We start from the raw sequence: 15,427 nt of genomic DNA, 5'->3' as shown, positions 1-15,427 counted from the left end.
TCAATTTATATTTTTGTTTTTGAATGTTCCTTGCCTTTGAGCACTTATAAGTTTATTTATTGAAGCATTTGTCCAGCACTGGTCTCTGCCGCATTGCGTGCATACTCATTTGTGTGCATGCTCATTTTAGTAAACTGAGCACGCGCATGCTCAGTTTCACTAAAATGAGCGTGCATGTAATGTGAGGGGAAGAGCAGGGCAGGCAATGCAGCAGAGAGCCGTAGACCAGCGCTAGACAAAAGCTGCAGCTGGCATAAATCGGGGACCCCCATCAGCCAAACCAGGGCACCCAGAGCCAACTTGAGGAGCCCAGACCCCTGTGGCCCCCCATACCTACACCACTGGCCAATCTATGGTCTTTATCTGCCATCATTTTCTCTGTTTCTGTGCTTCTGTGTCTGAAAGCCAAGCAGTCTTCAGTCAAACAGACCTCACATGGCAATGAGTTTCAAAGCCGAGATGTGTTGCAGGGAAAGGATCATTCTTTTCCCTTGCTTGTTAGGTTCCAGGCAGTTGTCCAGCAAATGGAGAGGGAATTTGCAGAAAAGCATCACTGGGTGAACCAGTGGCGTAGCCAAGGGTGGGCTTGGGTGGGCCCAGGCCCACCCACTTTGGGTTCAGGCCCACCCAGTAGCAGCATACCTATGATGTGGCTGGCAGGGATCATCAAGCCCCACCAGCCGAAAACTCCCAACAAGTGTCCCTCCTGCATACCTTGTAAGTAGCAGATCTTTGCCTGCAGTGAGCAGTGACATACATACTGCTCGCACTGGCCCACAGCCTAGGCAGAAACAGGAAGTTGCATCAGAGGGAAGGGTATGGGGCCAACGTGAGCAGTGTGTATTAGTTGCTGCTCGCTGCTGGTGAAAATCTGCTATTTAAAAGGTATGCGGGAGAGGGGGGATGTTTGAGAGACCATATGGCATGCAGGCGAGAGGAGAGACCAAATCACCTGTGGGATGGGGCGAGGTTCTTCTGCCCACCCATCTTGGGCCCAGGCCCACCCAAAATTGGGTGTCTGGCTACGCCCCTGGAACACAAAGATCTTGTAGGTGAATATGTAACAAGAGAAAATAAGCTGCTTTCAGTAGATGCTGCATTCTCAAATGGAAACTATATTGGTGAATATTTATATAGGTATACAGTACATGTATTCTTCTTTACCATGTATGTATGCACCTCAATGCAATACCATTTGTAATTCTGTACTCGGAAATGGCAATCGCCATGACGGCATAATGTAAGCTAGAGAGAATCCACAAACAGTGGAGAACTCAAAAGATCCCACGAGGCGTGAAGCAAAAAATAAAAAAGGTGGGAGATTAAGCCAGGCTATCCAAAGTTAGGAACCAAATTTTAAGAAAAACAAAGTTTATTAATCTTTGAACAAATGATGATAAAACAATAATGCATTAAAATCGACTCGACACAACGTTGTGTTTCGGCCAAAAGGCCTACATCAGGAGTCTATAAACATAAACAAAAAATGATGAATAGATAATGATAAACAAACAATAAATAAATATATCAAAAAATAAATCAAACAATAATAAAAGAATAATGATGCTAAAAGAGGAACATATATAATAAAAAAATATATATATACATGTATTTGTATGTGTGATAATAATGATATTGTACAAACAAAATACTACTAAAAGAGGGACATATATAAATTATCTTAAAGACATATTGATGCGAAAAATAGAGTCCTATAGATATAAACTCTATTGAAAAAAATGTTATATATATAAATATATGATATAATAGCATAACATACATGGGAAAAAGAAATTAAATAGAAAGAACTAACCTTAATTGTCAAATTGAGATTAATATGACAAATCCAAATAATCTCAAGGTGTAGATAAAAAATCAAAAGATCTGCAATAAGATCTTAAAAATGGTCTATAAGAGATAAAAAAGATATTGATAAAAATATATATATATGTATATATATGTATACACTAAAGAAAATGAGACGTATGAACGCTATATGATCAACATTTGTGAGGAAAAATTATATGTATAATCGTTTAATTGAATATATAAACAAAGCCTAAAAAGTAAAGAATCATATGTATAATCGTTTAATTAAATATATAAACACAAAGCCTAAAAAGTAAAGAATCATATCAACTGCCTGCCGATCATGTGCGCCATACTAGTGCAAGATTAAAATGCCGAAGGAGCTCAAAAACTATATATATACGGCAAAAAAAGGGGGGGGGGGGGGGTTGTGGGGGGGTTGCGGTTAAAAAGATTGTGATCTACCTACTAAACATGTTATACAGCACCAGTGCGAGGTTTAAACGCCAGAATGGTCCAAGGCTGATTGTTAGCTGTAAAAGAACTACGTTTTGCATATAAAAAAAGTTGCGTTCAATTAGTACAAAAATAATAAAAGAGAGGTAGCGTACAGTTAATACTAAAAACCGCGGTTTTTAGTATTAACTGTACGCTACCTCTCTTTTATTATTTTTGTACTAATTGAACGCAACTTTTTTTATATGCAAAACGTAGTTCTTTTACAGCTAACAATCAGCCTTGGACCATTCTGGCGTTTAAACCTCGCACTGGTGCTGTATAACATGTTTAGTAGGTAGATCACAATCTTTTTAACCGCAACCCCCCCACAACCCCCCCCCCCCCCCCCCTTTTTTTGCCGTATATATATAGTTTTTGAGCTCCTTCGGCATTTTAATCTTGCACTAGTATGGCGCACATGATCGGCAGGCAGTTGATATGATTCTTTACTTTTTAGGCTTTGTGTTTATATATTTAATTAAACGATTATACATATGATTCTTTACTTTTTAGGCTTTGTTTATATATTCAATTAAACGATTATACATATAATTTTTCCTCACAAATGTTGATCATATAGCGTTCATACGTCTCATTTTCTTTAGTGTATACATATATACATATATATATATTTTTATCAATATCTTTTTTATCTCTTATAGACCATTTTTAAGATCTTATTGCAGATCTTTTGATTTTTTATCTACACCTTGAGATTATTTGGATTTGTCATATTAATCTCAATTTGACAATTAAGGTTAGTTCTTTCTATTTAATTTCTTTTTCCCATGTATGTTATGCTATTATATCATATATTTATATATATAACATTTTTTTCAATAGAGTTTATATCTATAGGACTCTATTTTTCGCATCAATATGTCTTTAAGATAATTTATATATGTCCCTCTTTTAGTAGTATTTTGTTTGTACAATATCATTATTATCACACATACAAATACATGTATATATATATTTTTTTATTATATATGTTCCTCTTTTAGCATCATTATTCTTTTATTATTGTTTGATTTATTTTTTGATATATTTATTTATTGTTTGTTTATCATTATCTATTCATCATTTTTTGTTTATGTTTATAGACTCCTGATGTAGGCCTTTTGGCCGAAACACAACGTTGTGTCGAGTCGATTTTAATGCATTATTGTTTTATCATCATTTGTTCAAAGATTAATAAACTTTGTTTTTCTTAAAATTTGGTTCCTAACTTTGGATAGCCTGGCTTAATCTCCCACCTTTTTATTTTTTGGCATAATGTAAGCCACATTGAGCCTGCAAATTGGTGGGAAAATGTGGGATACAAATGCTAAAAATAAATAAATAAATAAATACTTTATATGTCAGTGGCGTAGGAAGGGGGGGCGGTGGGGCGGTCCGCCCCGGGTGCACGCCGCTGGGGGGGGTGTCGGTTCCGTAGGTTCCCTGCTCCCTCTGCCCCGGAACAGGTTACTTCCTGTTCCAGGGCAGAGAGAGCAGGGAACCAGCGGAGCCGACGCAGCTCCCAGCGACATGCAGTCGGGGCGGATTGGTCCTCCCGCCCACTCCCCTATGCTAGTAAGAATGTCCGCCGGGGGAGGGGGATGCGTGCCGAGGGGGGGGGCGCACCGTGCTGCACCCTGGGGGGTGCGCAGCGGCGACCCGCCCTGGGTGTCAGCCGCCCTCGCTACGGCACTGTGTATACATAGCTATGTGGAGTGGAGGAGTGGCCTAGTGGTTAGAGCAAACTAAGACACCAAAGGGCACTGATGAGTTCCACACAAACCAAAACCAAAAAAGTGGAAAAAGCCAACCAAAATGTCCAAGATGACTGTATTGGCATTTCCAATATGACACTGTTTGCTGATTTGATAGATTTCCCTGACGAAGACTGTGTTTGTCGAAACACGGCCCATGTTGGGTTGTTTTATCAGCATTTTTTTTGAAGAATAAACTTTGGTCATCCTGGACATTTTGGTTGGCTTTTTCCACTTGTTTGGTTTTGACTAGTGGTTTGAGCACCAGGCCTCACATCCAGAGATGCCTGGTTCAAATCCCACTGCTGCTCCTCATGTTCTTGGGCAAGTCACTTAACCCTCCTTTGCTTCAGGTACCAACTTAGATTGTGAGCCCAACAGGAAAATACCCACTGTCGCTGAACGTAACTCACCATGAGCAACTACTGAAAAGGTGTGAACAAAATCCAAATAAATAAATATGCATATTTTTTTATTTAAACATTTCTATTCCGCCTACAACTAAGCGGATTTCAAGTCAACATAAATAATAAAAAAACAAATATATATATATTCTTCAACCTAGGTGAATGCCAGGAGGTGTACACGGCTATAAAGGGAAATTTCTCCAGTCCTCAGTATCCAGATGTTTACCCAAATAACATCAATTGCCATTGGACCGTGGAGCTGCCTCAGGGATTTCGTATTCAAATGGTCTTCCTGGATCTGGATCTGGAGGACAGGAACAGTCTGACAAATGCCTGTGACTACGACTATGTCTCGCTCTACGATGGAGGGCAGGAGAATGCCCCTTTATTGGGACGCTGGTGTGGCAGAGAGGTGGTTCCTCCCGTCACATCCAGGGGAAACAAACTTTTACTAGTTCTAAGTACAGACAGAAACGTGGCCAGTAAGGGCTTTTCTGTGGCATACATTGGAGGTAAGCCAGCTATTTTGCTAATTTCAATATCACCAGCTATGATTAATTTTCTACAATGCTTCTAGATGTAGACAGCACTGTGCAGATATAGATAAGAGGGCGTCCTTTCTCCTTGGAGCTTACATTTAGTTAAGACAAACATACATGACAAACGAGATTATGGGGCCCTTGTACTAAGCTGCATAGGTGCATACGCGCGTCCTACGTGTGTCGATTTTGAACTGCCGCCCGGCTACCCCGTGGCCCGGATGGTAATTTAATTTTCTAAGTGCATCCACTAGGCACGCCAGAAAATATTTTTATTTTCCGATGCATGGCACTATGCGCGTAGACCATTACCGCCCAGTTAACGCATGAGACCTTACCACTAGGCGGTAAGGTCTCAGGCCCAAATGGACGCGTGCCGATTTTCATTTTGCTGCACGTCCATTTTCGCCCCCCAAAAGGCCTTTTTTTACAGGCATGCTGAAAATTGGACCTGCGTGCATCTAATACACGTGTCTACAGCAGCGCTGGCCGTTTTTCAGCGCACCTTAGTAAAAGGACTCCTGTGGCCTTGGTCTTTACTCCCAGTCCTGAGTGCTACCAACAATTCAGATTTTCAAGATATCCCTAATGAACATGTATTGTAATTTATAAATCAAGCAACTGCGTGTTCAATTTTACTACACTTTTATTTCTGCTTATGATTAACACATTTTCTTTATAGCATCTCTAACACTGTGCTCTCTGCTATTACTCTCTCTCACACCACATACATACCACTCACTTCAACTATAAGTTCAGGTGTTCACATGATACTAGACTATAGCACCCCTTATGCTCATTGACAACATAAAAGACGATTCTCATCAAATCGCTACAACACCAGCGAAATACAGTGTCACTTTCCTTCTCAAGGCTGCTAAGGCGCTGGTATCATTACGGAAAGAAAACTTCAAAGTCACATAACGCTTATTTGAAAACCAGAGTTGTTAATGCTGTTATTGTCTCCGTCCACTTGAGCAACAATCCTTGTAGCCTCGCAATGGGTAACTATAGATACTTCTATCACGGTTCCTTCTTAGAAATTCTCTGATTGGCTCATTACAACATCTTCAGTAATGGTCACAGTAAAACATTCAGCCCCAAGTATATTTCAACTCGTCGAACTCAACGCTTGCAATGTGCTGGCGTTCCAGCTACTTTCGGCGCCATTTTCTCCAGGACCCCTGTGTGAGGCCGATCCTGTGTAAGCAGCTGGTTAAGTGATAAAAGGTGTGGGAGTGAATATCATTTTAGTAGTAGTGAGTTACCGGCACCGCCGCTTGGAGGTTTTTTAAAATGCTGGGTCGTGTCAGGTGAGGTGCGGGCGGCAGAAGAGGGTCGTTTGGCGGGTCGGGGAGGGGGGGCTCAGACGGGAGGGGTCTCAGGTGGCTGGAGGGAGGGGGAGCAGCAGGGGAACGAGGAGACTCGCGTCGCGGGACATGGGTGGAGGGCAGGCGAGCGTGGTCGGAGAGGCGAAGCGAGGCGCGCTGCGTGGGGCCCCCTTAGGCGCGGGGCCCTATGCAGCCGCCTCAGTCGCCTCTGCCTAAGACTGGCCCTGAGTGAGTAACTAAAGTAATATAAGGTGAAATAGTATCTTAGCGGGATGCTGTATCAGTTTACTTTGTGTTTCAGTGTTGAAGATGCCAGTTGGTGAAAAGCATTGGAACTACACAGCTTGGAGTGCCATTTATAGAATAGCGCTCCGCGCTGATTTTTGTCCGACAACAAAATCTTGACCCCATTCTCAGAATGCCCTTCTGTATGTATTAATTTTAAACACCATTAGAACCCCAAATGCTCATTGGATCCCTCTCAAATGAACCACTGGTCACCATTTGGGAGCTTTGCAGGAGATGATAGGTGTGTCGCGTATTTTTCCCCTCTCCATGTGTGTAAGATGAATGTTTGTAAGAAAACTGTAATTAATGAGACCCAAGGTTAGAAGACTGTGTCCACCTGTTTTGAGCAGTTCTGGGAAACTTGTAGCACAGGAGAAAAGGTCTCACCACACTGAACCTCTTGCACTTCTCTTCCACAGTGGTGCCGATGAACGTGAGTTGCACACGGACGGACTTTCATATCCAGATCGCAACAACCTCGCTCCCTCGGCTGCACAGGCAGAATATATACCTGGGGAACCCAGGCTGTGCTGCACAGGTGGCTGGACTGAACTATAAAATCTATGCGAGGTTTGACACCTGCGGTATGGAGCCCCAGGTAACTGATCAGCTCCATGAAGCCTTACTCTAGAAATGCAGTGTGTAGATGAACGGATTTAGACCTGCTACTTATATGGTACACAAGTACATAAGTAATGCCACACTGGGAAAAGACCAAGGGTCCATCGAGCCCAGCATCCTGTCCATGACAGCAGCAAATCCAGGCCAAGGGCACCTGGCAAGCTTCCCAAATGTACAAACATTCTATACATGTTATTCCTGGAATTGTGGATTTTTCCCAAGTCCATTTAGTAGTGGTTTATGGACTTGTTCTTTAGGAAACCGTCTAAACCCTTTTAAAACTCTGCTAAGCTAACCGTCTTCACCACGTTCTCTGGCAACAAATTCCAGAGTTTAATTATGCGTTGGGTAAAGAAAAAGTTTCTCCGATTTGTTTTAAATTTACTACACTGTAGTTTCATCGCATGCCCCCTAGTCCTAGTATTTTTGGAAAGCGTGAACAGACGCTTCACATCCACCTGTTCCACTCCACTCATTATTTTATATACCTCTATCATGTCTCCCCTCAGCCGTCTCTTCTCCAAACTGAAAAGCCCTAGCCTCCTTAGTCTTTCTTCATAGGGAAGTCATCCCATCCCCACTATCATTTTAGTCGCCCTTCGCTGCACCTTTTCCAATTCCACTATATCTTTCTTGAGATGCGGCGACCAGAATTGAACACAATACTCAAGGTGCGTTCGCACCATGGAGCAATACAACGGCATTATGACATCCTCACACCTGTTTTCCATACCTTTCCTAATAATACCCAACATTCTAATCGCCTTCCTAGCCGCAGCAGCACACTGAGCAGAAGGTTTCAGTGTATTATCGACGACGACACCCAGATCCCTTTCTTGGTCCGTAACTCCTAACGTGGAACCTTACATGACGTAGCTATAATTCGGATTCTTTTTTCCCACATGCATCACCTTGCACTTGCTCACATTAAACGTCATCTGCCATTTAGACGCCCAGTGTCCCAGTCTCGTAAGGTCCTTCTGTAATTTTTCACAATCCTGTGGTGCTATTAATGAGGACAGTACTTCAGCGAAACAGTCATTTCAGCCATATTGGGCCTGATATTTAAAGAGGTTAAATCCCACTGAGTTGACTGTCTGTCAGTATTCAGTGGCACTTAACCGTGTAGTGACTAGGCTAAGTTAGGGGGTGGAGTTTGGGCACAGCCACAACTTAGCTGGTTAATAGCAATATTCGATCCTTAAATCAGCTAAGTAAGCACATAAAGTTAGGACAGCAAAAAGGCTACCGTAACTTTATGCATCGAGTTAACCAGGCAGCAGTCTGATTATCGGCCGATGACTGGTTAACTCCTGGCTCAGCGAACATTCCTGGACATTCAGTGCTGGGAGCCACACATCACTGTTCCCTCAAAGCTGAGCGGGATTCCTCCAACTGCATTGCTGCCACTAGGGGGTAGTGCTTCAATACTGTGCTTTCAATTGCTAGGAACAGGCAGGTATCCTAAAATCTTGCAGAACTTGCCTGTCCCTCACTATTGAAAATGTGATAGTGAAACAGCACTCCCCCCACTGGCAGGACTGTAGGTGGAGGACTCCCACTCAGCTTAGAGAGAATAGTGCTGAACATACCCTGGTTTTGAATATCTGGGATTAGTCCAGCTCATGGCTGTGAGTGACTTATCGCTGTTGTCCGAACATTACCACTATTAACACTAAACAGCACAAGTAGTGTATCTCACCAGCATTTGTCAAACTGATTGATTTTGACAGGCAACACCCACTTCTAGGTTCTCAGCCAATCAGAAGCAAGGAAACGTCCAAGCCACACCTACACCACCCAAGCCATGTCCATGCCCTGCCCACTTTGATGACATCACTAGATGTAATGTCATAGCCCTGCCTAAGCCCCACCCCCTTTGCATAACCACCCCCCCTTGCCCCACCTTATTTGCATATGCCTATCCAAACTCCAGGTCACAGCTAATGCCAGTGGTGGGGCAGGATTTGAACTCCCATCTTCTGGTCCACAAAAATCAATGGTGGTAAAATGAAGCACTTACTGAATATGCCATCTCTATGTTAGCAGAGCGTAGCCTGTCTTTGATACACTATAGAAGTAATATCCAACTGCTCTCTGCACACTGGTGCTGGTGATTGGTGGTAGGGCACCAGATATGCAGAGATGTAAGCACAGGATGGGTTTATTTGGATCTTAGGTCAAATAACTAGTTGGCTCCAGGTCATTGAGGAGCAACTAAGTCAGTTCTGAGTAGGGTTACCATATGTCCGGATTTACCCAGACATGTCCTCTTTTTGAGGACATGTCCGGGCAACCGGGCAGGTTTTGCCAATCTGCCTGTTTGTCCAGATTTCTGGACAAACGGGCAGATTGCTAGCCTCCCCTCCCCTTACTTACTGCTGCCCTGGTGGTCTAGTGACCTCTTCCGCCTTCGGGGCAGGAAAGAGACCCCTCTTTCCTGCCCGGAGCACTGCCCTGCATGCATCCTTCCTGTTCCTCATCTCGGCACCGATTCAAAATGGCTGCCGAGAGTTGAAGTGACCTCGTGAGACTTCAACTCTCGGCGGCCATTTTGAATCCACGCCAAGACGAGGAACAGGAAGGATGCACGCAGGGCAGCGCTCCGGGCAGGAAAGAGGGGGCTCTTTCCTGCCCCGAAGAGGTCACTAAACCACCAGGGCAGTAGTAAGGTAAGGGGAGGGGTTAATGGGGAGGGGGAGTGACGGGGTGTGTGAAAGGGGCAGAGCGAGGGCATGAAAGGGGGCAGGACGGAGTGTGTGGTGCGGGCGGGGCATGTGTCCTCCTTTTGTGGGGAGAAAATATGGTAACCCTAGGCTTGAGTGTGTCTGGCGGCTTGTCTGGACATTTGCTTGTCTGCGAGAAACTGTAGTTATATGTTCACAGAGTAAAGAAGCGATGCACGTCTACCCTTTAAACTCCACTCATTATTTTATAGACCTCTATCATATCTCTTCTCAGCTGTCTCTTCTCCAAGCTGAAGAGCCCTAGCCGCTTTAGCCTTTCCTCACAGAGAAGTCATCCCATCTAAGGTCTGTAACCTTAGTGTGGAAATCCTTTAGCATGTAGCTGCAAGGGGGGAGGGAATATGGGAGAGGCATGGGTGGGTCAGGGGTGAGTCCAGCCCTTATGTACTCAACTTAAGTTGTAGAATACTGACAGTTACACACAAAACTCCAACATTTAGTGGTGGACATTTACACCGGTCATTGAATTCCATAATAGCAATTACTGTATTTTACTACTACTACTACTACTACTACTACTATTTAGCATTTCTATAGAGCTATAAGGCATACGCAGCGCTGCACAAACATAGAAGAAAGACAGTCCCTGCTCAAAGAGCTTACAATCTAATAGACAAAAAATAAATAAAGTAAGCAAATCAAATCAATTAATGTGAACGGGAAGGAAGAGAGGAGGGTAGGTGGAGGCGAGTGGTTACAAGTGGTTACAAGTCAAAAGCAATGTTAAAGAGGTGGGCTTTCAGTCTAGATTTAAAGGTGGCCAAGCATGGGGCAAGACGTAGGGGCTCAGGAAGTTTATTCCAGGCGTAGGGTGCAGCGAGACAGAAGGCGCGAAGTCTGGAGTTGGCAGTAGTGGAGAAGGGAACAGATAAGAAGGATTTATCCATGGAGCGGAGTGCACGGGAAGGGGTGTAGGGAAGGACGAGTGTGGAGAGATACTGGGGAGCAGCAGAGTGAATACATTTATAGGTCAGTAGAAGAAGTTTGAACAGGATGCGAAAACGGATAGGGAGCCAGTGAAGCAACTTGAGGAGAGGGGTAGTATGAGTAAAGCGACCCTGGCGGAAGATGAGACGGGCAGCAGAGTTTTGAACCGACTGGAGAGGGGAGAGGTGACTAAGTGGGAGGCCAGCAAGAAGCAGATTGCAGTAGTCTAAACGAGAGGTGACAAGGGTGTGGACGAGGGTTTTGGTAGAGTGCTCGGAAAGAAAGGGGCGGATTTTGCGGATGTTGTAAAGAAAGAAACGACAGGTCTTGGCGGTCTGCTGGATATGAGCAGAGAAGGAGAGAGAAGAGTCAAAGATGACCCCAAGGTTTCGAGCTGAGGAGACAGGGAGAATGAGAGAGCCATCAACAGAAATAGAAAACGGGGGGAGCGGGGAGGTGGGTTTGGGGGGGAAAATGAGAAGCTCGGTTTTGGTCATATTTAATTTCAGGTGGCGTTGAGACATCCAGGCAGCAATGTCAGACAAGCACGCTGAAACTTTGGTTTGGATGCAAGGTGAGATATCAGGGGTAGAAAGGTAGATTTGGGAGTCATCAGCATAGAGATGGTAGGAAAAGCCATGGGATGAGATAGACCAAATTCTATATATGGCACTGAAAAATCGGCCCAAAAGAAAAGAGCGCTAAGCTCCAAGTTGGGTGGCATTTATAGAATAGCGCCTAGCACTGGGATCTGCACCAAACATGTAGGTGCGAGGATTTACACCAACTGAAACCTGGAGTAAATCTACACACCTAAATTAAATGCAGATCTGGTGTATTCTGTTAGCACACCCACGACCCCCCATTGGTCGCACCCCTTTTTGGATGCGCACACAAGAATGTATGTGCACAAATAGCATGTTGCAAGATGTGAGTGTAAATTCTAATTATTGCTAATTAGCTCTGATAGTTAGTGCCCAATTATTAGCACTAATAGGTTTGTCACTCAAATTGTGTGCCGTATATAGAATCCGTGGGATAATCCATGTGTGCTATATACATGGGTATGTTATATTAGTTTATTTTTCTAAGACGTGCTAATTGCCAAATTGTTGCATATCTTCTTAAGCTTTTTTCTTTTCCTTTTTTTTTTTAGATTTTTGCAGGTTTTATGCAGTAATAATAAAAAGAAAAGCCCTAAAAAAAAACCCCCCAAATGCGTTAGTTTGGCGACTACAGTGCCTTCGAAAAATAAACTGGTATAGCACACGGTATGTGCGTTGGCACATTATACCAGTTTATTTTTATATAGACTCACAATTGTGCGTGTTATAAGCGTGGGTGCGTTATGAGCTACATTAAGTAAATTGAGCCCAAATATAGGTGTAGAAAAAAAATGAGTGCCCAGTGCTACAGGGCACTTCAGGATGAGCGCTCTTTATAGAATCGCATTGGGCACTGAATTCCACACCCAACTTTGGGTGCAAGGACTTACACCAGCTGTAAATCTTGGTGTGCCAGGTGAATATGCCTCCGCAGTATTCTGTAGTACTGCTTGCAGTTTTCCAGAATGCCTCTGACCCCACCTTGCCCCTCCCGTGGTAACACCTCTTTTGCACTTGCATGCGGATACATTTAGGCTGGGTACGTAAGTGTAGTTCCGCACTTTGCACCCATTGGAACGCATTTCCGCTCTGAAATTTGGGTGCAGAATTAGTGTCATGGTCTTACTCTGATCCTGGAGCCGTGCCCTTCTGTTTGCGGACCCCAGGTGGAGCCATTTGCCGCTGTTCTGGGGCACGCCGGGACCACGCAGGCAAGCCTCCGGTGTGCCAGCTGCAGTGGCATCAGGCACCGAACCCAGAGGTGTTGCGGCTGGGCATTTAACCCCGCTGGACTCGGGCTTTGGCGTTCTTGCATGGTTAGTCGCCCAGCTGTGTGTGCGAATGGGTTCCAATACAGCTTGCTGCCTTGTTTGAGTGGTTCCAGTACAGCTTCCTGTTTCTGTGTCAGTGGCGTAGCCAAGGGTGGGCCTGGGTGGACTGCAGCACACCTCTGATGTGGCTGGCAGGGATCCCCAAGCCCCACCAGCCGAAAATTCCCAACAACTGTCCCTCCTGCATACCTTTTAAATAGCAGATCTTCGTCTGCAGTGAGTAGCAACTGATACTTACTGCTCGCACCGGTCCTACAGCCTTCCCTTGGATGTATTCCTGCCTATGCAGAAGCAGGAAGTTGCATCAGAGGGAAGGCTGCGGGGCCAACATAAGCAGTGTGTATTGGTTGCTGCTCGCTGCTGGTGAAAATCTGCTATTTAAAAGGTATGCCCGGGGGGGGGGGGGGGAATATTTGAGAGACCATATGGCATGCAAGTGAGAGCAGGAGAGACCAAATCACTTATGGGACAAGGCGGAGTTCTGCCCACCCATCTTGGACCTAGGCCCATCCAAAATTGGGTGTCTGGCTACGCCCCTGTTCTGTGTGCGAGTGGGTTCCTGAGAAGGCGCTAGCTTCTGTGAGTGATCGCGGCCTGACTGCTCTGACCCCTCGCTGCTCGACGCGTCATCTCTCCGCCTATCCCAGTTCCAGTATATTTACTGTACATGAGGACCGCCTGGGCCAGCCTCATGTCTGCTAGTTAGATATTGGTCTTTCATGGTTTCACACTCCAAAGCATAACAATTAGCCCCAAACTGTAGGAGCCATTTATACAAGTCCTCTGTATATGTGAAAAATACGATACATGTGTAATTGCTGATCTAGAATTTGTATTTGGTTTGCACCATCTCAGCCCCTAACTTTAGGCAGCCTGTACTGAAATACCTCCATTATGTTCCCTTTCCTTTTTTATTTTCTTCAGTCCTTTCCCTCCCTTTACCCATTCTCCAAGATGGCTGCCCAAGAAACAAAAGTTCTTCTTCCTGACCGAGAAGAGGAATGAAACCCTCCATGCTACTTTAATCAACAGGGGTTGTACCTGTAACAGCGGCTGTTCTCCCCACCCCAGTCTCAAACACCTCACCTCTAAAACTCACAATGTAACCGTTTGTTCCTTTGTTTGTCTTGTAGAAAAGGAATAACACAACAGTAATTGTCAACAGCCTATACATTGATTTTTCGATGGAAGGCCGGCAGGATATTCATGAGTACGAGATACAGTGCGAACCCAAAAAGAAGGAAGCATCCGTCCATCTCCTCTCAGGGTCCCATCCATCCAGGCTAAGCCGGGCTATGAATAATCTAGCAGAACCTCAGCACCAAGAAACCAAATCACTGGAGGGTCAAGAGAGCGGCAAAGGGCAGGACAGCAGCGACATTGTATTTATCAGCATCTGCATCCTGGCAGGATTGCTCATGCTCATTGCAATAGTTGGTCTAGTCCTGCTCTAGCAGGCGACATTTTCTGGACAAAGATAAGAAGAAGTCGGGTTCTCTCCAAAGCAACTTTTTTTTCCCTTTGGTCTTGTGAGTTCATCATACATTGTGTTCTGGTCTGCAGCTTGTAATGCAGCCAGTACAGAAGGGAACAGCCCTGCACCCTGCATCTCTTTTCTGTCACCTTTACAGCCAGCTCACCCGCTGCTCTGAAGTCAGAAGACACTGCCCAGGTTCAGTTTGCACACCTAGATCCCGAAAGCAACATCTGAGTGTCGGCAACGAATCGAAAGCCTTGGCTCTAATCAGGGGTTCTCAATCCAGTCCGTGGGACAAACCTAGTCAGTCAGGTTTTCAGGATATCCACAATGAATATGCATTAATATACCACCTGCTGAGTTCTCTCTATATATAGAAGTTACACTACATTTACATTATTTTGCCACAAAGTAACTGCTTCACATTATTAATTAACTGATATATTTTTTATTTTCTTGTTCTTGCAAGCCTCTGGCTCAATCATATTCTACTACAGGAGCTCAGGAGCTTAGTCAAGATCGGGAGGTGGGGCTGGTGGTTGGGAGGCGGGGATAGTGCTGGGCAGACTTATACGGTCTGTGCCAGAGCCGGTGGTTGGGAGGCGGGGCTGGTGGTTGGGAGGCGGGGATAGTGCTGGGCAGACTTATACGGTCTGTGCCAGAGCCAGTGGTTGGGAGGCGGGGCTGGTGGTTGGGAGGCGGGGATAGTGCTGGGCAGACTTATACGGTCTGTGCCAGAGCCGGTGGTTGGGAGGCGGGGCTGATGGTTGGGAGGCGGGGATAGTGCTGGGCAGACTTATACGGTCTGTGCTAGAGCCGGTGGTTGGGAGGCGGGGCTGATGGTTGGGAGGCGGGGATAGTGCTGGGCAGACTTATACGGTCTGTGCCAGAGCTGGTGGTTGGGAGGCGGGGCTGGTGGTTGGGAGGCGGGGATAGTGCTGGGCAGACTTATACGGTCTGTGCCCTGAAGAGCACAGGTAGAAATCAAAGTAGGGTATACACAAAAAGTAGCACATATGAGTTATCTTGTTGGGCAGACTGGATGGACCATGCAGGCCTTTTTCTGCCATCATCTACTATGTTACAGTTATCA

The 15,427-nt window shown here is 45.0% G+C and overlaps 1 protein-coding gene across 1 annotated transcript in view; it reads left to right on the top strand.

Moving 5' to 3' along the window:
* The window catches only part of CDCP2 (CUB domain containing protein 2), a 35,782-nt gene extending 21,471 nt beyond the window's left edge, over window positions 1-14,311 (top strand). The window contains exons 4-6 of the mRNA XM_030205633.1: window positions 4,627-4,980; window positions 7,046-7,224; window positions 13,991-14,311. Of these exons, the coding sequence (XP_030061493.1) occupies window positions 4,627-4,980; window positions 7,046-7,224; window positions 13,991-14,311 (854 nt within the window). The remainder of the gene's footprint in view (window positions 1-4,626; window positions 4,981-7,045; window positions 7,225-13,990) is intronic.
* Window positions 14,312-15,427: the final 1,116 nt, after the last annotated feature.

The sequence above is a fragment of the Microcaecilia unicolor genome, chromosome 6 (genome assembly GCF_901765095.1).
Source record: "Microcaecilia unicolor chromosome 6, aMicUni1.1, whole genome shotgun sequence".
In the NCBI taxonomy this organism is placed as follows: domain Eukaryota; kingdom Metazoa; phylum Chordata; class Amphibia; order Gymnophiona; family Siphonopidae; genus Microcaecilia; species Microcaecilia unicolor.
The sequence above is the reverse complement of the archived record's forward strand: the minus strand, read 5'-3'. Positions and strand labels throughout refer to the sequence as shown.